At 35.7% G+C, this 26,497-nt stretch overlaps 1 protein-coding gene across 10 annotated transcripts in view; it reads right to left on the minus strand.

The window, feature by feature from the left end:
- Positions 1-26,497, minus strand: part of LOC105253985 (RNA-binding protein Musashi homolog 2) — a 128,436-nt gene that overhangs the window by 44,986 nt on the left and 56,953 nt on the right. Inside the window, exon 1 of one of the 10 annotated variants that reach the window (XM_025409905.1) lies at positions 13,410-14,748. The exons of 8 other annotated variants lie outside the window; for them this stretch is intronic. Coding sequence is in view for 1 of the 2 variants with exons in the window: in XM_025409903.1 (XP_025265688.1) it covers positions 13,410-13,438 (29 nt within the window). In the remaining variant the exon portion in view is untranslated. Of the gene's footprint in view, positions 1-13,409; positions 14,749-26,497 lie in introns of those variants that run through there. One more of the 10 variants, XM_025409903.1, reaches the window with a different exon arrangement.

Raw genomic sequence — 26,497 nt, forward strand, 5'->3', positions numbered from 1 at the left:
TACATATATATTATACAATAATATTTTATATATCTTTTTTAGTAAATATTCTATAATTAAGAAAAGAGACTGAAAATCGAAGTATTTATTGGATTAAGATATTTTTTTCTTCTTCTCTTGATTTATGGGAGTAATTCGCATTGCGTTGACTAAATATCATTACGTTCGTGAGAGAGAACGGCTGGCGAAGTGCAGCTTGGTAGGGCGATAAATCTATTTCGCATTCGTCATCTTTAAATAAAATGCATCTCGTGCCAGCGAGCATAGAAAGAAGTTTTGCACATATCCCCAACGCGGCGAGAGAGAGCAGCTGTTCTCGCACACCTGGCAGAGATTTCGGAGCCCCCGGGACCGGACCACTCGTAATTCCTCCGGAAACCCACTGCCGAAATTCTGCACGCGCCTCGAGCTTTTTCAGGGAACCTCCAGGAGCTCCGAGAGCTTCAGGGATCACCTAATCATGGCGCAAAATGCATTTTAATTCGCGTACATCGATGAATTTTTCATCGCCTTGTTCCCTCGCCAATCTGTGCTAGCGTAAAGCGATTCGATCGATACGATTCGCGTTGCAATTCGCCGCATTTTAGTAATAATATGCGACTTTGTTTTATATTATTCATTGCATTTTTAGTGAAGCCACTTCCACTCAGAGTCCAATCTACTCTGACGATATGAAAAATGGATGGCTTTTAGAAAACATTTTTTGAAGAATATTAAAAATTAATTCTTCTGGCGTTTTATTGGTGTTTACAGGGTATCAAGTCAATTTATGCATCTTGAATATTTAGCTTCGCTATTTGTTCAATAAGAATTGCGTTCAGAGTGTTTAAAAACGACAATGTGACGTGCTGCTCTTCATATAATCGTCTAGATAAAATTCAATCTAGTTTTATTCCCTAGGATATTTCTGAGGTACTGGATCTAATTGGAATTTAAAAAATTAATGTTTAATTATATGTTTAGTATATTATTAAATAATTATTATATATTTAATATATTTAATATAATTTTATTAATTAATATATTTAATATAAATTTATTAATTAATATATTTAATTATATATTAATTATATTTTATATTGTAAACGAGAAAATTTCAACAAAATTGAAATATCTTATTTTGAAATGAATCTATTTTATTAATTTTCAATTTTTTCTAAATAAAATCAGATTCATCAGTATCTCAAAAATATTTTACGGAGAAAACTAGAAGCACTTTTTTTCATTTCAGACAATTTTATACATATATAAGATGCAAGCAACATGTCATATTTTCGAAGCATGCATTTTTGAACATGTTAAGCATAGAGGCTAATAAATAAAAAAAGCTAAATAACCAAAATTTTAAAATATTAATGCAATATTTAAACCAAGAGATCCTGAACTCCCTCTTCTCCTCTCCATGATTAATTGTATGATTTTCGATTTTTTTTATTATAGTAGTATTTAAACATCAATAAAAACATAAAAACGATAAAAAAAATCAATTTCTAATATTTTTAAATAAATTCCTACAAATGATCAAAATATTAATTTCTTTAAAAATCATCAAAAATATTAATTTTTCATACTGCTAGAGGAGACTGGGCCCTTAAAGAGGGGCTGAAGAATTCCTGCAGCTAAAAGTCACGGCGTCGACTATCTCAGAGAGATATCGTAGTCTCGTCGAAAAGTAACTTGTTCTCCGAAGATTGATTATTCCGCGATACTGTATCGCGTCGATAAGAGAGAGACTCGGGAATTATTAACCGAGCGCATAAATAATACGCGATTAATCTACGGTAATTGAGAATACTTCATAAATGCAAATCTGGATGGTTGGTTCGTTTCGATGCACGTGCGCGAACTTAATCCACGTCCAAGTGAATAATTCGCCATAATTGGCAGCCATCACAATGAGAAATCGGATTAGCGTTAATTACGGAGGAGGGGGTATAATCGACACAAAGCGATCGAACCAACATCCTTTGGCGACATTAAGATACTTAGTCCTGCTCTTATCGGATTTAAATGATGGCCGATCACTCGGAGCAAAGAAACTTCTGTAAATGCCGGTCGCTCGTGCAAATTAAGTAAGAAATTATCCTTCGTTAGGAGCCGAGAGAGAGAGAGAAAGGATCGACGAATTCGCAGCTTTATAAATACTCGTTCAGAAAGATCCAGTTCGACCTCTGATTGAGACGTTATTGTCTCGCAATAATAATTTCTAATTTCTCGAGATAATATAAAGTACTAGTAACTAGAAGATGAAATTATTCCGTGCAACAATAATCGCGTTACGCTTGAATTAATCGCTTCTCTCTTTCGGTAAAGTTGTAGTCTTTGTTAGAGGAGCGAGGCGAGATCTCATTGTTTCAGGTATCGATTCTCCAGGAACGGCGAGAAAAGGAGAGAGGATGGACGCTAAATAAAGGAGAAATCGGAGAGAAGCAGAGGACCATCGTGCGGTGAATCAGACAGAAAGAGATACGAAAGGGAGAAGAGAAAGAAACGGAGAAAGAGAGAAGAAGACAAAGAGACGATGAGAGAAACTGGCGCGTAGAGAGGCAAATAAAGAAGCAAAAATCGAGCGAGGTGAAGGAATGCTCGACCTTGGCGTCTCGTTCGCAAAGACTGTGGCACCTTTCCTCAATGAGAGGCCAGATCGAGAGAAAGACACTACTTTTATTGATGTATCTCGCTTTCGAGCATTTTACGATCGTCGAAAAAATATCGAATCTATTAAAGCAAGATTAGCTAAAAAATCCAATGAATGAAGAAAAAATCATGGCAAACCTCGGTTTCTACTGCCTCGGATTTTATCCAATGGAATAAACTGCCATAAGATATATTTAGACAAAAAGATATTTTTAAGAAATCATACTAATCACGATAGTTGAAAAAAATTAAATTAATATAATTTAATATTTAATTAATATAATTAAAATACAATTTTTTTAAATTCAAGTCAATGTGTGAAGTTTTTAAAACATAAAGTTCAAAGATATAAATATTAAAAATTTTATATTAGTTTTTAGCCTTAATAAAAAAATATAATAGTGATATAATTAATCATTTTTGCAAGAAAAATTTGTTATATAATAACATTATATAAACATTTTTAGATTTAATAAGAAAAATGTAATACTGTAATAGTGACATAACACTTTTACCGATAGATTTAATTCACGTTTACCTTTCAATAGTTTCTAGAAGAATTAATTTATTTACTACATCGATTTTTAATTTATTACGGATTCTATCTTGAATAAAGCTTAAATTGTAACACATTCTCTCAAATATCGATAGAAAGAAAACTTATTTATTTTAGCACTTTTAATAGAAAAGACAAATTTGTATCGGTTTTTTTTCCTAAAAGATACTATTTTTTACCACTGGCAATCTTGTGTATAAATTTTTTGCCTATTCAAGTATTTCTGCTGTAAAGTAACGAACACATATCCATTGGATAAAATTATATCTAAAAAAAAGAAGAGAGACAGTAATATCGAAATCAGATCCTTGATAATTATAAATTTTATTAAACTTTTATCTATCTCTCTCTCTCTCTGTCTTTACTTCACACATGTGCGAGGTAATTTTTTTACATTTTATTAATTAGTAACATTTTTGTTTATATCACACGACGGCTGCTGCGAGTTAATTAAAACTGTTGATGCAACTGGGCTAAATTTCAACGAGGAAAACAGTATGTTTACATGCCCAACCGGTTATTTTTCGCAATGTCGATTTTTATAACTTAGGCATAATGTATGTATAATGTATGCAGTTTCAACGAATCAAGATTAAAGAGGCAGAAATTCAACAATATATAGTGACAATGTAACAGGCTGCACAATTTTTAAGATACTTCCCAATCTAAAAAAAGATGAATTTTCATGTTTCATGTAGATTACGACATAAAAAAATTTGAAAAAAAATTTTTTATGAAGAAATCAATATTATTTCGAATATTTTAAATCGCATTATATAATTTTTTTTAATATTATAGGGAACTTGAAGACAAATTTAAATATAATAAGTGTCACTTTTACTGATATTTAATATCAAATTTGAAACATTATTTTTAAATAGCAGACTTATAAAATCAGACTAGGTGTAGGATGTAAACATAAAGTACAGAAGAATATAAACATAAATGGCAGTGTTTACAAGATCACCATGTGTCGTACGTGCGTATGTACATATATAGGGTGTCTACTTAAATTTTGTAAAGAAGTCCCCTGAAAATCCCCAAATCTTTCAGGTACTTTCGTTCAAGATTTTAGATAAAAAAATATTTTAAAGATTTAAAAAATATTTAAACATTTTTTAGACTTTCTCTAAAATAAACTTTTTTATTACATACGCTGAGAAAAATCGTTTAATTATACCAACAAGACGTCTGATAGAAGGCATTTTGAACCAAGCAGAATTTCTAGTAATTACGATAAGATTCGATTTTTTAACTTGAATATTTAATAGACTTTATTATTTGATTAATATTTTCTAGTTGAATCTATCAAATTTCCTGTTATATGAACTAAACATGGATGCCATTTTTTTTAAATTTAGTATTATTATCAAAAAAACTTAATAAATTTAACAGGAAGAAATTAATCATACTCATCTGGTAATTCCTAAAGGAATTCCGATTCGTCCACTTTTCAACAGACATGAATCTACCAAATTTTTAATTAATGCAACCAGATTTTTTTCTCAGTGTACATTTTATGTTTTTCACTTACAACAGAAAAGAAAAACACAGTCTTTTAAGTTTCAAGTGTTAGACTTACAAAAAAAAGACGTAAAAAAAATACTAAGTAGCTTTCGTTAAGATAAAGACTTTTAACTTGCATCTTTATTTCTTACTAAAAATTAAAACAAAGAATCTGTGGACAGTTAATATTTTGTTAAAACATTGTATAAATAAACAGAGATATATAAATAATATTTACAATACATTTTAAACGCACAATTCACTTGGCTTGTCGACGTTTACAACACGAGAATAAAATTAATCGAGAGATAGCTTTGAAAAAAATTCTCCGAAATTCTCAATAAAATTCCATGAGAATTCTCCGATTTTTCCGGAGATACAAAAGAAATCCCTAAAAATTCCAGATCTCTCGTGTTATTCCAGGGAGTGAACACCCTCGTATGCATGAATGCGAGCACGCACGTGTCGCTTTTGACTGGATGCTGTACGCATCTCGCTCCGCGAATTACGAAGTAATCTCTCTCTCGCAAGTGGCAAATGAAAAAAACCGCATCGCTTCATAAATCATTCCGCATACGCGAAAAAAATGCGATATCGCTCGCTCGTTTTTTTTTTCAAAATGGCACATTTTCGCAGACGCGACAAATGCAGATCGTTGAAAGTCGTGGAAAAAAAGGGATCGGGCGCAAGAAAACGCGGCCGGAAATTGCCTTTCAACGATACACCCATACATCGACTCTGGCTTTTCTCAAAGAGCATCGATCGCTCGACTCTCGCGTTTTCATCGTAAATAAAAAAAAAAAGCGCCATTGTCATTGGCGATTTCGAGAGAGCGCACGATTCAGAGAGATAAAAGAGAATGCGAAAAAGAGAGCAGCGTTATTCGGATGAAAATGTGCGTTTGTCGAGTAATTTTTGACGAAGTCAAAAGAAATAAAACGGAAAAGTCACATTGATCTATGTCGATAACGCGAAAAACATTTATCAATTATTAATAACTCCGAGTTCCTTAGATAGGATTAGGAATTTATCACAGTTATCAAAAATCAAACATGCCTAGATTTTAAATCTGAGAACAAATATTGTAAAAAATTGAACAAATATTTTCAATTATTATTATTTTTTGAATTGAAATATTTAAGTATTTATAAATTAAATACGATAAATTAAATCTAACATAACATCTATTTAACTTAAATACTTAAATATTTCAATTAAGAAAATAATAATTAGTTGAAAATATTTAGTCAAGTTGACAATTTTTTCTCAGTCTATTTTAAGTCTATCATTCAGTTGTTTGATTTTCGAGATTATTTCTGTATTCAGTTTTAAATGTTTTATTTTAAATTACGAAACTTACTATTTAATATTGAAGATTGAGTTCAATTTCAATTTCAATTTTGATTCTGTTTTTCATTGTATTTTTAATTTTAAGGGGTCACCACCAGAATTATCTCGATTTTAATTCTTATTTTTATTTTTTTTTAATTTTTATTTTCTCTGTATATTTTTGATGTTGTTTCTATTTATTTTATTAAACTTTTGATGTTGTTTCTATTTATTTTATTAAACTTTAATTCTATGCTATGCTATTTTGTTTTAATATATACAGGGTGTCCCATTTTAATGCCCCACCCCAAATAACTTTCTTATTTTTAATTTTAGAAAAAGATGTTTCAGACAAAAGTTGTATGGTTTCGAGGGGGACATAAGATGGTACCATTAATTTGATCTTGAAGAGTCACATGAAGGTTACGTGAAGATCATTTTCAATTTCTTAAATGGAACACCCTATATATTTTTGCATATTCTTGTAGCTTATCTCGAGAGCTTTCCAAAACACTATAAATAAACATTTTTTCATCAAGTACGTTTCGAGTAATGAGGCTTGAAATCATTTCTTAATTTTACATAAACCATAAAATATCTTGTAAAATATTCATTTTTTGATTATCTTACCTTAATACTTTTATGTACAAAATAATGAGAGAAATCCATTGGTGCAAAGAAAACATACAGTTGTTTTTAAGAAAAAAATATGTAATTTGCAATTAACAATTCCATATTTTTTCTTAAAAACAACTGTATGTTTTCTTTACACCAATTGATTCCTCTCATTATTTTGTACATAAAAATATTAAGGTAAGATAATCGAAAAATGAATATTTTACAAGATATTTTATGGTTTATGTAAAATTAGGAAATTACTTCAAGCCTCATAATTCGAAACGTACTTGATGAAAAAATGTTTATTTATAGTGTTTTGGAAAGCTCTCGAGATAAGCTACAAGAATATGCAAAAATATATAGGGTGTTCCATTTAAGAAATTGAAAATGATCTTCACGTAACCTTCATGTGACTCTTCAAGATCAAATTAATGATACCATCTTATGTCCCCCTCGAAACCATACAACTTTTGTCTGAAACATCTTTTTCTAAAATTAAAAATAAGAAAGTTATTTGGGGTGGGGCATTAAAATGGGACACCCTGTATAACTGTAAACTGTAATATGTATAACTGTAATTTTAAATAATATTAAATTTGATACTAGTCTCTTTATATATTATTACATTCTCTATTTATATATTATATTTTTATATTTTTATATGTTACATTTTATGATAATTCCTTATAATGTATATGAAATATATAATATATGTTCCATATATTTTATATTCATATTTTTTTATTTTATTTTTATATTCTATTTATATATCTTTATGTATTCTATTTTCTGATATATTTTATTTTATAATTTTTATTTCATTTTACTTTACATACCGTCAGACAGTGTAGACTTTACTTTAGATACTTAAGTGCATTTACGTTGCAGAAAAAATGCAAATGTAAAATGGAAGCCATCTCAAGCCGAAAGAGACACGGATTAAGAAATAAATAAAAACTCCGCTTCTGCAACGTGATCAATCTACTACAATGAGCCCATAATTATTCGTCCCTTCTTAATTGAACGCATTGGATTCGTTTCTTAGCATACCGATGTAATTAAGGCGCAAAATTCCACGGCGCGTCGGGAAATAAACAGGGAGCAGAAAAGACGAAAAGGTGAAACGCGAGGCGATTCCGCGGATAAATGAGAATACGAAAACGCCCCGGAATTTTGCAGTACGAAACAGTGCTCGTCACGTGATTGCATAATATCGATCTGCACCGTGTACAAGATTGTGGAACGCGGTTTGTGCAAGTTACCCAAGCCGTGGCGAGTAACCCGATCCTCGGTAAAGGTACCCGCCATCGAGTCACGTTTCCAAGTAGCATTACGCAAGAAGCAAATGTCGTCGCCATGACAGCTTTATGATCGATAAAGCGAATTCGATCAAATAAGTATTCCCGACTGTGCCCTCTGATCCCTCGACTCGACAAATTTCAACTGGGTCCACTCGAGCAGCTTTTTCCTGCGAGAGATTATCAATGCCGGTCGCGAATACATATGTGTGAGAGAGAGAGAGAGAGAGAGAGAGAGAGAGAGAGAGAAAGAGAGAGAGAGAGAAACTATGCGCTTCGGTTGAATCAAGATAAATCTCCGTTAATCGATCACGAATGCAGGCATTTATCTAGGAAATGTAGCTCGATGAGAAAAACTTTTGCAACACGTGCACTGACGTAAGGTTAGCTAATGAATAAATGTGATGTGGTGCGACGTATCACTTCCACGTACGTACATGATTAATCCTATGCAAGGTGCAAGTCAACTGGCGAAATTTTTTAAAGAAAAATTATTAAAAAAAAAAAAATTCGCGTCATCAAAGATTTTTAAGAACTCGCATTTTCAAGATATATCTTCTCGCACTCTTAAGATCCATTTTCAATGCTTCGCTTCCCGATTTAAATAATACATGATTAATCCTTGCAAGTCAATTGACGAAATTTTTTAAAGGAAAATTATTTTTAGAAAAAATTCGCGTTATCAAAGATTTTTAAGAACTCGCACTTTTAAGGTCTATTTTCAATGCTTCGCTTCCCGATTGATTTAAAAATTTAAATAATACATGATTAATTGATTTAAAAATTTAAATAATACATGATTAATTGATTTAAAAATTTAAATAATACATGATTAATCCTTGCAAGATGCAAGTCAATTGACGAAATTTATTAAAGGAAAATTATTTTTAGAAAAAATTCGCGTCATCAAAGATTTTTATAAACTCGCATTTTTAGGATATATCTTCTCGCACTCTTAAGACCTATTTTCAATATTTCGCTTCCCGGCTGATTTAAATAAACGAATATAATTATGTGAATCGTGAGACGATATTTATATTCCGTTTGAAATATGGTCTTAACATTCTATTCAGACAATGAAATGGCCGAATATTATTTTCATATCTTACTTAAGATGATTTTAAATATAAGAGACTGTGAATAATGAAATAAATGTTAAGATATTGTACGGAACCTGTATCGAACGAATATATTTCGCAGAGAGAATATTGAAAAAAGCTTGACACATAAATGCACTTTTTTCCCGCGAGCATTAGAATTTTCCTGGCCATGTATCGAATAAAACGACAAAATAGTGGTTCGACACGTTCGACATTTTACCGACCTTTCGTTGCACCTCCAATTAGTCACTCGAGGTGTCCTATGACTAAAATACAATTAGAGATTAACCGCCCGATTGTAACGTTATATGTTAACATCGACGCATATAAGCCGATTAAATGACAAAATCTCATATGTCAATTATAATCTAGCGCCCTTGATATACAACGTAATTTCAATGTATACGCGTGCATCACGTGCATCAAATGCAATTGCGACTCTCCCATGATATTCAGAGTGTTAACGTTTAGCTAATTGCCCTCCCAATTCGCAACTTAATCGTAGATACGTCATATTTAACGTGTAAAATTCGATACAAACTTTCAAGCTTTGCGAAGTGACGTATGAACCTTATACAAGATATTGTTATTCAATTTATTGCTTTCGATTCGCGCGGAGATCTTGTAGGAAAACGAAAAAAAGGAAAGGAACAAAAGAAAAGTAATCAGCGGAAAAAGCGAAACTTGCCAAGGAGGCGGTGGGGGGAGGGAGAGGGCGGAGGAGGGGGAGAAGCCGCGGAAAGGGAAGCCCTGATAATGTTGCATCGACCAAGGTCTATGTCATTGGAAACTGACGGGATCGATTTCCTCCTCGCCCTGTTTTTCCGCTTTATTCTTTTTTTTTGCGCGATGAATTTTCTCTCTTTCTCTCTCTCTCTTTCCGTCGAGAATAGTCGGGTATCGCGTTCCGAAGGACTCCTCGATACGGATGTCGGGCAAAAGTCATCGAGACGAGGGGCGCCTTTTGTCGACCCGGTGGAAATATGTCTCTCCGCGTTCGCGTTCAATTTTTAGAGAAATATCTACGCGCATGTGTGTACACTGAGGGAAAAATTTTTTTAAATCAAATAAATTTGTTTTCTTGAAACTTTTGCTTTAAATGCAAGGAATTGTTTATTTCATTTAATCAAAAGTATTTAATTTTAATTAAATATGCATGTTATATTAAATACATTATTTTCATTTATATATTTTTTATATTTAAATACTATTTTCGTAAAATATATACTATAATTTATTAAATTAAATATGTTATTCTTTAAAATTAAAAAATTAAAAATTTTTGGGAATAAAAAAATGCATTTTAATAAATATTTTGTAAAATTAAAATTAAAATATTTAATTAAAAATTATATTTTTTTAAGCATATATATTTTTTTAAACATATGTAAATAAATAACTTAAGCAAACAGACGTTTTGAATACAAGTAAAGTACGTGATTAGTACCCACCGAATAAATAGCTTTCTTGAGTAATTAAAATTTTTTTATTTCAAGATAATTTTTTCCTCAGTGTATATGTGTATGTGTGTGTGTGTGTGAGAATCACGTGGGCAAAACTCGATCAACTCGTCTAGTTTCACAACGGTGAAATGCAAAACATTTTCTGCGAGATTATATAAATTGCTCATATCGCGTTTTATTCAGTGCATCTCTCTCTGTAAATACTAAAGAAACTCTCTTTACGTGTAAAAGGGATGTCCTACGTTACTTGTAATTAAAAAGTAGATTATCACATTTTATTTACTGATATCGCATTGTTTGCGCATATTTAGAACTTGTCACAAGCTCGACGATCAAAAAAAAAAGGCTGAAAGAAATTTGCCACGATTTAAAACATCGGTAGAAAAGTTATAATAGAAAAAAAAGTGCCAGGCTTTTTACGGAATTGACAGAATTACATGAAACTTTTTTTCACCTACGAAAGAGATCTTATATGATTTTTTGCATGTTATTTTGTAATCATATTATTTATAATTATTTATTCTTTATTATATATTTATTATTTATGTGTTATTTATATTATTTGTAATTTAAATATTATTTGTAAAAATAGATTGTTAAATTTTCACTGATATCGTTTGTTGGTATACATTCAAAACTTATGACAAGCTCGACGACCGAAAAAAGGACGAAAGACTTGCCTGATTTAAACCATCTGATCCTGGAAAAGTTGTGATAGAAAAAATCTGTTAAACTTTAAAAACCCGACAGAATTACAAGAAACTTTTTTACTTACATAAAAATAAAAAAGAGATCCTATGTTATTTTTGCTATCGTTATATTATTCGTAATTTAAAAAAAAATAAATTACATATTCATTGGTGTCGCATTGAATGGGTTTGTAATCAGAATTTATGAGTATAAGTTCTACGTCAAAAAAGGGACGAGAGACTTGCCCATATGATTTGAATCATCGGTGAAACAGTCATAACAGAAACAAGTGTGATTAGTAGATTTTATGCGCAGATTAATATATAATAATGTAATATAATGTAATATAATGCAATATTGAACGAAACACATTTTTGAGTTCGGAAAGTGTGCGTGAAAATGATTCGTTTGAATCGTTTTGAATATTTCGTGGCGGGCACCTTGTTTTGACATCGCCATGACGACCCGATCTCAACGAACCAGAAGAGAAAGGGAAGAATGACGGAGTTGCCGACCTAACCTAACCTAACGTGACGTGACGTGATCGTGACAGCTCGTCGTCTCGTGCTCTCTCTTCACTGCCGCGCGACATCGCGTTTCCATGACAACGAAGGAAGCTTTCAAACGAAAAGAAGCGAATGCCGAAGAGAGAGAGAGAGAGAGAGAGAGAGAGAGAGAGAGAGAGAGAGAGAGAGAGAGAGAGAGAGAGAGAGAGAGAGAGAGAGAGAGAGAGAGAGAGAGAGAGAGAGAATCGTCGCCATTCGGCGCGAGAGAGAGAGAAAGAGATAGAGCATGTCATGCTTTTTTCCCCTTTTCCCCTTTTTTTGCACAGAGATCAACATGACGACTGACGATTCGGTTCCTGTCCCCTGTCGAATCGACTCAATCGTGATTCGCTTACGAAGCGCGACTCCTCGAGGAAAAGCATCGTCGAGGAAACGAGTAGTGCGTGCGAGCGAAAAAAAAGCACGATCAGTATGTGAAAAAAAAGAGGGTGGAAAAAGAACGGACGAATATTGTCAAGATGAAGAGGAGAAGCTGGCGAGGGCTGAATTTTGAAGCGTATATCGGGTGCCCTGAAAATGCTAGCTAGAAACACGTTTTTTAAAACGCATATCATTCTCGTATATATGATGAAAATTCTTTATACAATGCATATTTCTTTCAATTTCATCGACATCGTACGAGCATTTCAGGCTTAATTGGAGAATAAGAATACACAAATTTCAATAGCCAGGAATTATAAAAACGATTGTATTGTAATTTCAAGTAAAATCAAGGGAATCGAGAGCAAGAGTAGATTCTTCAAATCACAAATAATAAACATATAATCTTAATTTTTACACGCGATAAATTCCTTAAGAAGGTTCAATAACGGAACATGCTCGCGATTGATCTAACCTAACCTCTCCAAGGAAGCGTGAGCCAATTCCAGCGACGAATACACCGACGACGAGCGGAATACGTAAACAAATAATAAGCCGCGATTTCGAGAGCGCGACAAGGCGAGAGGGGAAAAAAAAAACAAAGCGAAGAAAGGTCGAGGGGAACTTCAAGGAAAGCGAGCCATGACGGATTTGTGACATAAATACGCGTTGGAATATTTTGATTTCTTTCTTTTCCTTTTTACGAAACGCCAGGGTCCTTACTCGTGTACCGGTCCACCGTTGCGCTCCCCCCTCTCTCTCCCCCTCGCCCCACGACCTGTCCGGTCGGCCCCGGGAATGGTTTCCATTGTTTCCGAACAAAATAGAAACGCGCCACCGAATGTTTTCGCGACCGCGAAAGAGGGAGTCGTTCCCAAAAAACCACGTACGTACGTCCTCGAGCGGAAAAATAATGTTAACGCGGAATGCGCAGTCGCGATATAATAACCAACGAGAGAAAGAGCAACAAAAATGACAAGAGCGTCCGAACCGAGGACGCCGAGGCCCGAAACACCTGGCCTCCTCCCCCCCCCCCATCTCACTGCTCCGCTTCACCGGTGGCTGACATGACAAAAAACGCGCCACCGGACGTTTCGGCGGAAAAGCACGTCCGTTTCCCGAACGAAGAAATATCCGCGCGAAAAAAAATACACACGGATATAACGGAAACGATTCGCGTTTTCGATCATCTCCGAGAGAGAGAGAGAGAGAGAGAGAGAGAGAGATAATTCGCCGAGAGAAAAAGAGACAAAAGGAGATATATAAAACTTGCTGAGACTGCTTACCCCACTGGGAAGGTTGCGTAGGAAAACATCCTCGCTCACATCCAGGATCCCGACGACGTCGCACCCGAGTCTCCCTCGCTCCTCTTCTCCTCCCACCCTCGCTGTCGTCTCGAGGAGAGGGCGATCGGCGCGCACGCACGCACGCACACACACGCACAAGTTCAAGGTCGCGGTGGGATAAAGCAAAACGATCGAGAGTCGGCGCGCTGTCACGTACGGAGAGCGAGCACCCGGATCACGATCCGATCACGACCAGTCTCAACTCACGAGACTCTCGCCGACAGGAGATACACGCGCGCGCGCGCGCGCACACTCGCCAAACAAAGGATTTCGGCGAGGACGCCGCACCACGCCGGCCAACGGCGTCGTCGGCGAACTTTTTAGGTTAGCGACCGAGCCGGCCAGCAGACACCAGGGAAACGACGGCGACGACGACAGCGTCGCGATGCGCGGTCTCGCGTCTCTTCACGACGGGCTTCGCGCACTCCGTAAAGCGCGGCGGTTGTAGCGGCAGCTGCAGCGCTCTCCAGACGTCCGTGCGGCGCGATGGTGGGGCGGCGACTGAGGGGAGCGGCGGGAACAGCGGGGATCAGCCGGCCGCGAAGGGATGGCGTGGTGGGGATGGAGTCGGAGGCTGGGAGGGGAGACCGGCGCGCCCTTTCGCGGCGGCCGGGCGTACTACGCCGCGTCGCGTCGCGGCGAGTGCCACGTGTGCGTGTGTCTGTGTGTGTATGCGCGTGCGTAGGTAGATGTGTGCGTACTTCATATGTGTGTGCGCATGCATACGGAATAGAATGTATGCCGATACCTATAGAGCACCGGTCTCGCCGCTCTTCTGCCCTTCGCTCTGTTAAAAGACTTGGCGTGCCGAGTGCGCGCGCGAACACCCAAGGAGCCCTCGCAGTGGTGCTCATCGGTCAATGTCAGCCGAGTTTCGTGTTTAAAGGATGTTGAAAATACCGAGGAAAATGATGGAGAGGATCCGCGGGATTCTGAGGACAAGAGCACAACTTTTTCGGGTCTCCCTGATTTTCGCCAGATTTTTTTATCATTCATGGAGGGAAATGTGTAATCTGCTGAAATGTATGATTTTTTTTAATGTTACTTTGGGGATTTGATAAACCGAGCGTATATCGATCGTATTTCGCGTCATCAATTTTATTCCTCTCTTTATAATGCGCGCTTTTATAAGAACGTAAAATATTGCGCAAAAGCGTAACGCAAATATATATCTCATATTTACTAATTAATAGCAGGCTTCAATTAACCGGCCCGCGACCACACCTGCCTTCTTTCCCCCCTCCCCCTTTCCGTTCGATTACATTCTAGAAAATTGATAGTGGATAAAATCTCCAATACCGCGCCTAAAGTATAATCAATTTTACAATATCGAATGTTTAATTAGGACAAGCAAAAATCTATAAGATATTTCAAAATAATATCGAAATTTCTCAATTAAAAAAAAATACTACCACTAATTATGCTTAACCAACGATACGATACAATTTCCATTTAATTCAGCAGTTTTAAGAATCTAAGAGTTGGATAATTTATATAACATTTTATAATTATATAAATATTATATAACATTTATATAATTTATATATACAATATTTATTTTTATATTCGTCATATTTATTATTGTCCATTACATAGTTCACGCTTGCAGCCGGCGACAGTTTCCACGAGAAACGACTCGAGAAAATTGCCGCCTCGGTATTGTTGCAAATCCGGATATGCGTGCGGACACAAAGGGACGTGGGCTCGACGAGTAAGAAACCAGTATGGGAGCCATGAGGCGAAAGGATATTGCCTGACACCATTCGTTATGCAACTACAAATTTACTACACACTGCACGATACGTTATAAGTATACGACAAATGCCGGAAATGTTATTCGCGTGAGAATTATTCGATTACGTTCAAATCAAGAGAGATATCGAAAAAGTATTTATTTAATTAAACGTGACATTTCTCGGTGTGCGAATCTCTTTTTTTTCTCTTTAAATGGACAATTACAGTTGCATAAGATTGCACAAGTCTATTTATTCGCCTGAATTTCAAAGTCAGATAAAGATTTTTAATTAATTATCAAGACAAGATGAAGATTGTCAAGATTATTGATCTTGTCAAGCTTATTGGTTTTATTTGAGAGAAGCTAAAATATATATATATATATATATATATTTGTAAAATAGATGAGGAAGAAAAATTACTTATTTTATAAAATTCTATTTAATAAAAAAAATATTTATTAAAATTTTTATTAATAAATTTAGAAAAAAATGAATATATAATAAACAAAATAAATATTTAAAAAAATATGTATATAATATATTAAAATTTTACTTATTTAACTTATTTAATTTTTACTTATTTTTTTTAATTATTTAGCTATATAAAATTTTACGTATAAAAAATGACATAAATAGTAATAATTATTTTGAATTATATGATAAAACGTGTGTTGAGTATTATTTTAATAAATATTAATATATTATATTTTAGAAATTATACAAATGTTTGAAAGTAATAATTTTGGCTCAAATTATATATAAAAATTATGTTAAATAAATATAAAAATAAATAAATATAATATATAATTAATTTTAAATAATATACAATTAATATTAAATAATTGTCCAATATTAAATAAAAATGATTCACTCAAGACTAAGACGAGATTTAAATCTTCAATATCAGTGCAATATTTTTATGAATATTCTAGCCTTAAATCTCCTGTAAATGATGTAATCATTCTACATCAACTGATTTGAATTAACATTTCACAAAGTGTGTGTCGATTCGTCCAGTATTTGTGATTCTATCTTCGCAATCTTTGGCTAATTCCTTTCGATAAGGACTCTCTACCCCCTTTCGAATCCATTTCGAACAAGTTTCGAAAAACTTGCGCGATTTCACCGCACGTTTCTCAAGAGATAAGAACGAGAGAGATATCCTCGCGATCCTCGGCGAGTCGTACGTTTACGAATATGTCACTTTGCTCGCTAGAACGATTTTGCATAATCGAGACTGTAAGAAGCGGAGCGAGGGATGAGAGGAGGGTGGATGATAGCGCGCGCGGATACGAACGTGTTTGGGATGCGGAACAACAATGGCTTTATGCGAGCACAGCTTGCCGTTGTAGACAGGCGGTTATATCGGTTTGACTGCCCGTTTTTCCGCAAAGCACACCCACGTAATCGCTTTCGCGCCTTCCCGCTCTCTCTGTCTCTCTCTCTCTTTCTCTCTCTCTCTCCTTTTCTCTCGCCGCCATCTCTCCCCCTCGCGGGCAAACTCGCGTGGCACGAGAATGTAACGTACGAAATGTGTATCGCGTTATATACAGGAGCAGGTCAGGATTCAGCCCGCGTTGGCTCGTGTCCAAATCGCCGAGCCGATCAGATTCCGGACGCGAATGTAGACTAAGAAACCGGGGGGCAAGGGTGCGGGCAGGGGGCAAATGAACCGCCCTCGAGTGTGCATAACCGGGGCAAAAAAACGCTTGCTCCTTCGTGGACGGTTCGCGAATGTATCTGTACGTTCTCGTGCATAAATTGAAGAGATATAACGAGAATAATTATATATAAAGTGACACTTTTGTTTCCGGAGAGCGCTAATGAAGTATAATTTGTTACGTCTCATTCTTCTTTTTTTTCACCCGCTAAATAGAAAGCGATAATTACGATTGTTTGGACGTGACGATTATGTAACTATGGCTATATATTTCTCCGAGGAGAGAAATACCGTTTTTGCGGAGCAACATTTTGCAAATGTTATTATGAAACGCGATCGAGTTAGGTTTTAGTAGCGATACCACAGGCCTGCGAGGTTTTTGTTTTTTAAGATGCAATAGTGATTTCCGACGTAATTTTGTGCGCTGAATCCGAATCTGGCCGCCAAATTTGCGTAGCACGTCACGTTTTTGAGTAATTTGTAATTGAATGGCTTAAAAATCGCTATTTTGGCCAATTTCATGAATTTATTGTGGAAAAACCAAATTTTTTGAAATATTTCTGCCAATGGCATCGTATAATACTCACTTTCGCCTTTCAAATTCACTTTCGATTACCGCCGCACGATTTTTTTTCGCTGAGATATATAAGTATGAAGTTGTAAGAAAATTTACGTTAAAGAAAATTTATATAGACATCATTATGGTAGATCCATGATCTTGAAATTTGAAAAGACTGACATATGTCAGGTTCGGTTGGCCAAAAAAGTATTGTAAAGAAATGTCTAATAGTTGTTACACATTTTGATAAATTTTTCTAAATTTTATGCCTTTTTATTGTGCCTTTTTATAGTGTGTCTATTCACCATATTGGACGCGCCATTTTTAATTTCAAAAGGTGACAGAAGGTATTTAAAAATATATATTTTTACCCTAATTTTGACTCGTAGTGAGATAGAGAAGTGGCACGGTTGATTTAAAATGGCTTATTGGATCTTTATGCATGACCAGTCTTATAACTTGTATATCTGAGCGAAAAAAAATCGTGCGGCGGGGTAATCGAAACGGGATTCGAAAGATGAAAGTGACTACTATGCCATTGACAAAAATATTTCAAAAAATTTGGTTTACTCACAATAAATTCATGAAATTGGCCAAAATAGCGATTTTTAGACTATTCAACTACAAATAACTCAAAAACTTGATGTGCAAATTTGGCGGCCAGATTCGGATTCAGCGCACAAAATCACTATTGCATTTTAAAAAACAATTTTAACCCCCATTTTTGCAGGTGTACTTAGTAGCGATATTTAGTAGCGATTTGTAACAGCTCTGCGCAAAAATATATCAGAAATGTTTATAAAATCAAATCAAATTAAGAGAAAGAGAGAGAGAGAAAGAGAGAGAAAGAGAGAGAAGGATATGTCGCTCGTATTAAGATTGACATTCAGACTTTCCGCAATTTTCAACATCTCCGGCGCAAGGGATCGCGGAAGATTTCGCCCCCTCGGAGGGGGAGTGCGCCGCGAAGGGATTTCGCGGATCGTATCATGAAACTACAACGCTAACTCGCGAATACACGCAAATGGCAAACGATTTCCGCGCGAATCGTTCAAGACAAAGAACCGGAAATGCTGCTCTCCGGCAGCCCTTCTCGCAGCCCCCAACGTAACACGACGCCAGTCGTGAGATGAGGCAGACACCTGGGATTTACCTCCGTGGCACTCGTAGCGCTTCCACGGTTCGTTCGAAAGGGGGGAGATGTGGGGAGGAGGGGGGGGGAAGAGGAGAGATGGAAGGGGAGAGAAAGGTTCGAAACGCAACGTGGAGAGGGTCCGCTTCCGTAAAGGGAGCAGGGCACTCCGCTCTCTCTTCCCGTGTTGCGAGTCCCGAGCTCTCTGAGCTCCGCTTCAGACTCGAGACAACGGGAATCGCGCAATTTTATTACGTAAATTCAATTTGCATAGTGCGACCGGCGGTACGGGATATGCCCCCGTCCTCCGAGAAGCGAGATCCCCGATGAATATTGTCGCTGTATAACCACCGTTTCTTTCCTCTGGGAGATAACAACGTGCGTCGAACTAACGAACTATATTTAAATTGATTTTATCTAAACGAGAAGTACGAGAATGAGAGAGAGAGAGAGAGAGAGAGAGAGAGAGAGAAAGAGAAAGAGAGTCTCATTATACAGTCATTGAATTGTCAGCCATAAAACGTTCAAAGAGAAGAACGTGGTTTTAAAATCCTCATGCAATGTACATATTTTCGCAAAATATATATCGTCTGTTTCCGAATCAAAATTTTCAAGTATTTATTTTAATCACACACCCACACATATCGTCCTGGTACATATGATAGAAATATACAGTAAAATTATTGCATTATTTATAGCAGGGAAGTTGTTACTTTAAAAAATGAACAGAAATATAAATATTACTAATTTAAATATAAATATTATTAATTTGTATTTTATTACTGTGTTATTTTATGCTTTAATAATCTGCTATAATTTTATGTTTCAATCACAAAAGTTATAACAAATAATAACAGAAATATTAAATTTTTGATTCTTCAAAATACCTCTCTCTTAATCTATTAGAACTATTGCGAGATGAATTTAATAAGTGTCTGAAAAATGGAAATTTTCCTATTTTAACAATTTTAAAAAACAACTGTTATTAAGAATGCCAAGAATGTCTGGCAATATTGAAAGCAAAGGGAAAGTGTCTTGAAGAATCAAAAATTTATTATTTTTATTATTATCTGTTATAATTTTAAATAAAAAATATAAATATTTTTTATTAATTTATATTTTATTACGATGTTATTTTATGCTTTAATAATATAATTTTATGCTTTAACCGTAAAAATTATAATAAATAATAACAGAAAATTAAATTTTTGATTCTTTAAAATTATAAGAAATAATAACAGAAATATTAAATTTTTGATTCCTCAAAATGACTTCTCTCGCTTTCTGTTAACCTACTAAAATTATTGTGAGATGAATTTAATAAAAGTGTCTGAAAAATGGAAATTCATCTATTCTAATAATTTAAAAATAAACTGTTATCAAGAATGCCAAGAATATCTGGCAATATTGAAAGCAAAGGAAGGATATTTTCAAGATTCAATAATTTAATATTTCTATTATTATCTGTTATAATTTTCACGATATTAAAGCAGAAAATAACAGTAATAAAGTATAATTTGGTAATATTAATAAACGTAATATTTTTGTTCATTAAAGAGTAACTTTCCTGTTTCTAGAAACGATGCGATACTATATAACGTTGGTTTAAATTAATATTCCACCGCTCTCTCTCCAGGCAAGTAACGTGTATGTATATTTGGCAGGATTGTGTTTGCCGTATTTTATGTACGTACTCGCCTCGCGAAAACTCCATCCAGATCGTTTCTAGGACGCGCGCAGTCCGGACTACAATGTTTTGATAAATATCACGACCCTCACGAGCGACGGAGAAAGGCGACAAAATTATCAAAGATATACAGCATAAACCGGTGACCGGTAAATTGAAACTGAATTAACTCCATGGCAAACATTCGTTTATGATTTAATTTTTTTCAGCGATGAATACGTGTATTTAAACAAATATTTAACAAAAATACATAAAAATGCATTTAAAATCATTTATCAAAAATAAAATATAATTTTTTTTTTATTATTATCGTATTCAAATCAGAATATGTGTACGCGCGATTTTTTGAATTTCCAAGATAGTTTGCATAACCAATTAGAATGCACGCGAGTGCCAACAATGGCAGAGTTATTTTATCATGCCGCGTTTTTTGGGATAAAAAAAAATCAGCGAAAATTCACCGACGGGTGGCGAGGATTTTAGCCGTCGAGTCGTTTAAATATCGCGGAAATTGAACCTATAAATTTCTGAGTGCCATAAATTGGCCGACTTACCGCCCGTAAACGGCGGCCCTCCTCTCTTTCATCTTCCTACCTACGTTTCCTACCTTCGAGAACAGGTCGCAAGATGCCGAGATACGCAAAAGGCGAGAAATGCGGAGCTGCTTGGGTGTGTGTGTACGGGTTCCCACAAGGAAACCAGATAAGAACCCCATAAGTATCGTAAAATAACAATTACGAGGCAAATATACAATACAATACTTGGAAATGTTTATTGTCCTTCGCATGTTTCTCTCGAGTCACGCGTTATACACAACGTTTATACTACAAGGAGTACGAGAATTGTTCAAGGCACGGTTCTCCAAAGTCTTTCAGAATCAATAAAATGTAAGAATATGGAAATAAGAGATGTGTAGAAAGATATAGCGTGCGATTTTACTGTTGTACGATTTTCTAAAATAGTTGAAAAGACACGGGCGTAAATAATAAGTAGTTCATACGGGGGAAGCATATATGTGAGATGTTCGCTGAAATTTGTTCGCTATCTACACTTTGAAATACGAGCGATGGTGAAATAACCGGAAAGTGGGAGGGTGTTACACGAAGGCATAAACTGGTCGTGAGAAAGGAGCTTTTACTAAGGAGAAAGGCAGGGTTGGGAGGGTTAAGTATACATCGTATTTATAAAAAAAAGAAGAAAAATTAAAGAAAATCGTAATGAAGAAGAAAAGAAGAAAAATTGAAGAAAATTGTAATGAAAAAGAAAAGAAGAAAAATTGGAGAAAATCGTAATGAAGAAGAAAAGGAGAAAAATTGAAGAAAGTCATATTGAAGAAAAAAAAGAAGAAAAGAAGAAAAAATGCTGGACAAGATGCGTGTTTTAGTCTCTCGACAAAAATACGGAGCACATCTCTCTTGCAAAATGTTTAAATCCGAAATTCAAGCGAAACAAGAGAGACTCACTCTGACGAATGGTTTCCAATTTTTCTTTTTTTTTTTTTATTTTTGAGGCAATCACGAATGAGTTAAACAGGTCGCCTGATTTTTAGAGCACGTGTCGTTTTGCGTTAAATTGGTCTTGATGCATTACGGATCTTACGAAAGTCCCCAAATTTACACGGCAGTCAGTCTGGAACCGGACGCGATAATAATCAGTGACACCTCGCGATATAACTTTGGCTAGATTAGTTGGCAGGGGTTTGACGTTGCACGTCGTCGTGATCAATTTAACGGCTCGCTCGCAGCGTGAAATACATACACGCAACGTTTCGCGCAAAAGCGCAGCGAATTTATCGAGGCACTCGTATTTTTCCTTTTTTTTCTAGTTGAACGCAAAAGTAAAACGTAATAATGGGCGTTCGATACGAAGTGAAAAGGAAAAAAGAAACGATAGCGAAGGAGATTCTCGCAAGTAGTACAACCCGCCATGTGCCTGGCGTGCCAGCTGATATACGTCGCGGTGAGTTTTCCCTTAGGGACAGCTATTCACCACACTCTGGTATCTTCATTGTGTAAAGCAGTGAAAGAAACATGTAATTATGGTGTCGTGACGCGAGGTAAATAAGCGATTTACGTTTAAATAGAGCGTTTCTACAATCGATTATCAGTCTATTATCGGGACATTTATTGACACGTGAATATCCGATGCTGAAAGTCAAATGGTAACGAAACAAATACCCAAAATACTCACGATGATCCAGAAATTATATTAAAGCCGCTGAAAAAAGTAAATTTATAATAACTTATAAAGACTAGGTTATTATTTAAAGCTCTTTTTTAAGTCTCTTTAAATTTATATTAATTTATATTTAATAATGAAAAAGTGATGATGAGATTCTAATCATCAGAAAGGCGATATACTGAAAACAGGATGCTCCTTAATTAAAGGACGTTGCAATATATTTTCACTTTCTTACTTTTCGAATCCTCTTCTCTTTCACGTGATCTTTTATTAACAACGGCATCAAGGATAACCTAGCGAAAAATGTGAAGTCTGCGGATTATTCGCGTGTATCGCGGCCGCCATCGGTTTTTGATATCCTGGCACCGATATCACTCGGCGAAATCGTTACCAAAAGCCGTAACACGGACTCTCTGTTTCGCCTGTCAAGCCTGATATCGTATCGATCTGAGAGGTCACCGAAGGAAGAAATCGGAACGGATATTTCTGCTGCTTCCGTGATATTCTTATATTATTTTTATTCGTGGAACGTGACACGAAGGTCTCAAATTTATTTTTATTCGGTAAATTAATGCACGACAAAACGTGTTTCCAGAGATACCTTTGATGCAACGCAAGGACCTTTACTTAATAGACAATTTTTGAAAACCAGAAACGTCAAATTCGATTGAAAGGATATAATTGAAGCAAGGATCCCTAGTATAAACCTAGTATAACCGGAAAGGCGATCCGCGTTACTGTTGCTTCGACGTGTCAATAATACGTCATATCATAACAAGTGAGTTGGAAGCGCGATGAAACGTCGATAAACCGGCGTTGCATCGGGGACGATCGTCTGAATAAAACGTCGAGATTCTGTACATATCGGGTGTATCGATTGTGCTTATCGGTGGCGATTTTAAACACGGGGATAATGCAGAACAGATTGCGGTGTCGTGCGGTGTACCATGGCAAAGGCGTTACCGGCCATGGCAATCCTGCGACACCGGAAACTCGTGGGTTTCGAGCCACTTCCACCGAAACTCGTTTATACGACCCTACCGTGCGGTATGTAGGGCCATTGCTGTGGTCTCCACGTCGGGGTAGAACGAGAGTGCACGATACAAGAGAGGCGATTTCATCCTCCATCTTAAGCCGCTAAGATAGTCCCGAGGATTGTCCCTGTGCGCACGGATTACCCAATAAAAGTGATTTCACGCAATTTCCTCGCAGAGAGTCTTGACGATTGTATATATAAATTTATGATAAAACTTGATATTAACTTTGCACGCAGATCATTTTCATAGTAACATATGTTTTGTAGAGGATGTGGGTTGAAATAAGTTATATATATAATATATAATCAATATATTTTATATATATAATTCTTAATCATATATAAATTTATATATATTAAATTTATATAATATTATAATATATTAATATTTTATATTAATATTATATAATTTATATATAATTCTTAATCAATAATTAAACAGTAATCCAGAAATAATTTTGAAGCGTACTCTGGCTTTATTTCATAATAAAGGATCAGATTTTCAAAACATATGTCAAAATTACAATTATTGTGATTAAATTCTCTTTTTTAAAACTATTATTTTTATAATATTTCAAAATCGAATATTTCAGGGGCCAAAAGAAAAAGTCACAAAATTAAAAACGTATTACTTAGAATATATCTTCTACAATATATGTTAAAATGTGAAAATGAATATTGTATATAAATGAATGTAAAATTTTCAAATCTATTAAATATAAGGCTCTTGAAGATTGTATATAAATATCACATCTCTTTATTGTATTTTGTATTATTATTAGGCATCACGTGCTTACTTTATCAAAGTTTTTCTTTTACTTATTCGACAAAAGGAACATGTTATATGTATCAACTTATTTTTATGATAGATTTTAACTTTATAATTAATTGTTATAAATCGTAGTTGCGTTCTGCGAGCATGTTAAGCTATCAGCCGCGGTATATCCATTAAAAGATAGCTTTATTTTTGCGGCAATAAATTTCTTTGGCTAGTCAACGCCGAGAGTGCTCCATTTGGCCAGCGGGATTCTTGTTCCGGATTTGCTTTCGAGCTTTTGAGGGATTACACATCGGCGCATCGGCTTGTATAAAATTCAAGATAATAGTACCGCGATGTGCAAATTATATAGTCAGCCGTGAATTAATCTCGTCGCGCTAATAGAATTCCTGACGAAGATCTTTCACCGCGATGGAACGGAAATCGATCGACAGATGAAGGTTTTATCATCTATTAAATCCCTCTTTTAGATACGCGAAAAAAATGCTATCCTTTCGAGGAGATATTAAAATCACGCAGTTATTCAATATTACTCGTAAAACATTATTACTTTGCAGAAATAAATCTCTCCCGCAATATTATCAGAAATAGAAACAGTTCCCGACAATTACTCCATAATCGATACATGTTTGCGTCGATGGTCGTTAAATAAAATTGGCAGCGAGGGAAAAAAAGGCATCGCGAATAAAATAAAATAAAAAAAGGAGAAAAAAAGAGGCAGCGGAAACAAACATCTGTATCGTACATTTTATCGATATATGCCGATCTAACAAATTTAAATAAAAGAGAAACGCGCAAAAAGCAGAAAGCAGCGAACGTATGCGTCTCCGCGAGAATTTATCAAATTTATTTCAACTCGTTTACAAGAGTTCCGCGACCGAGTTCGAGGCTGACATCGCGCTTCCAGTCGCCTACGTCGATCTCCCTCGGAAAACTCGGCCAGCAGATATTTCAATCTCCATTTCCGCCGCCGTCGCGCAAATTAATTCCGCGGGCCGCTACGCAAAAATCCGCGGCACGGTTTGTCACCCCCACGCGGGAGGGGGGAGGGGGGAGGGGGTGCGCGAGGCGCGTACGTCCCGTGTTGCCGTTGGCAAGTAACATCAATTTATGCATGTACGTATGCACGCGCTAACATCGTCTAATTGTGGACGCCACCCACTCTATCTCGTCGACCAATATACGTCGCGTGGGCGACCTCGCACCTGCCGTCGTTTTGTACAAAGTCTCAAAGTTCGCAAAGGAGCGACCGTCCACGAAGGTTTCTGTCATCGAAAGAGAGAGGGAGAAAGAGAGCAAGAATGCGATTGCCCACCCTCCCTCGATGAATTTATCCGAAAATATACAAGTCTGTCTTTCGCGTCTCTCAACAAAATACGCGAAAGGAGAACAACCCATCGCGGGTTGTACTTAATATCCGCTCATTACGCGCGTCCCTAACGAGAAGAACGACCGAATGCCAAGTGTACGTGGGTGGACAAGCTTGCTGATGTAAAAACACGCTCGCGAATAGACTGCTGCGTTTGAAGAGCATTTAAAGCCAAGATGACGCCATTTTGAAACGTAATGTGATTCCGAGCATATTACATACATCTTATGAGATGTAGATTGTTAGAAAAGTACAATCTTGTCTGGAAAGGTACGAATAAAAATCATCGAGCGCCTTAAAATGCATAACATTCGTGATTTTTCTTTTTTTTTTTTCAATTACAATATCCGGCTCTGAATGGCAAATATCATCGCGAAGCATATGCGCGGAATCTATCCATTATTAAATTTTTTTAACGAGAAAAATCGATGATTATAATATATATATATGACGCCGAATTCGAATCACCGCGAATTAATCGCGGTGAATGATATAATCCTTCACATTAATGTCGCTAATCGACATTCGAGTCATCCATGTGGCATTTAATCGCTAGAATGAGAAGCGAAGCGGCACGATTGCACATACGATTATAAATAAAATCGCCGAGCGTTTCATGTGTCATGTATATCGTATAATGCATCCGGATTTACGTACAATTAAACACGCTCGACTTTACAATCCATATTTCAAGACTTTAAATTGGATCCCAAGCGTTGTGACATTTCGCGCGTAATATCGATACTTCCTATTTGTAGACCATCAGTAAGCAGATACGTAGCAATAATTCACACGATATATACGTACATATCTATCGCGAGAGCAGATGGTACGGTGGTTTTAGCTTAAGGGTCCAATCTGCTCTAATAATGCAAAAAATTGATTTTCAG

This window comes from Camponotus floridanus, unplaced genomic scaffold, assembly GCF_003227725.1.
Source record: "Camponotus floridanus strain SB8 unplaced genomic scaffold, Cflo_v7.5 scaffold29, whole genome shotgun sequence".
Taxonomy (NCBI): domain Eukaryota; kingdom Metazoa; phylum Arthropoda; class Insecta; order Hymenoptera; family Formicidae; genus Camponotus; species Camponotus floridanus.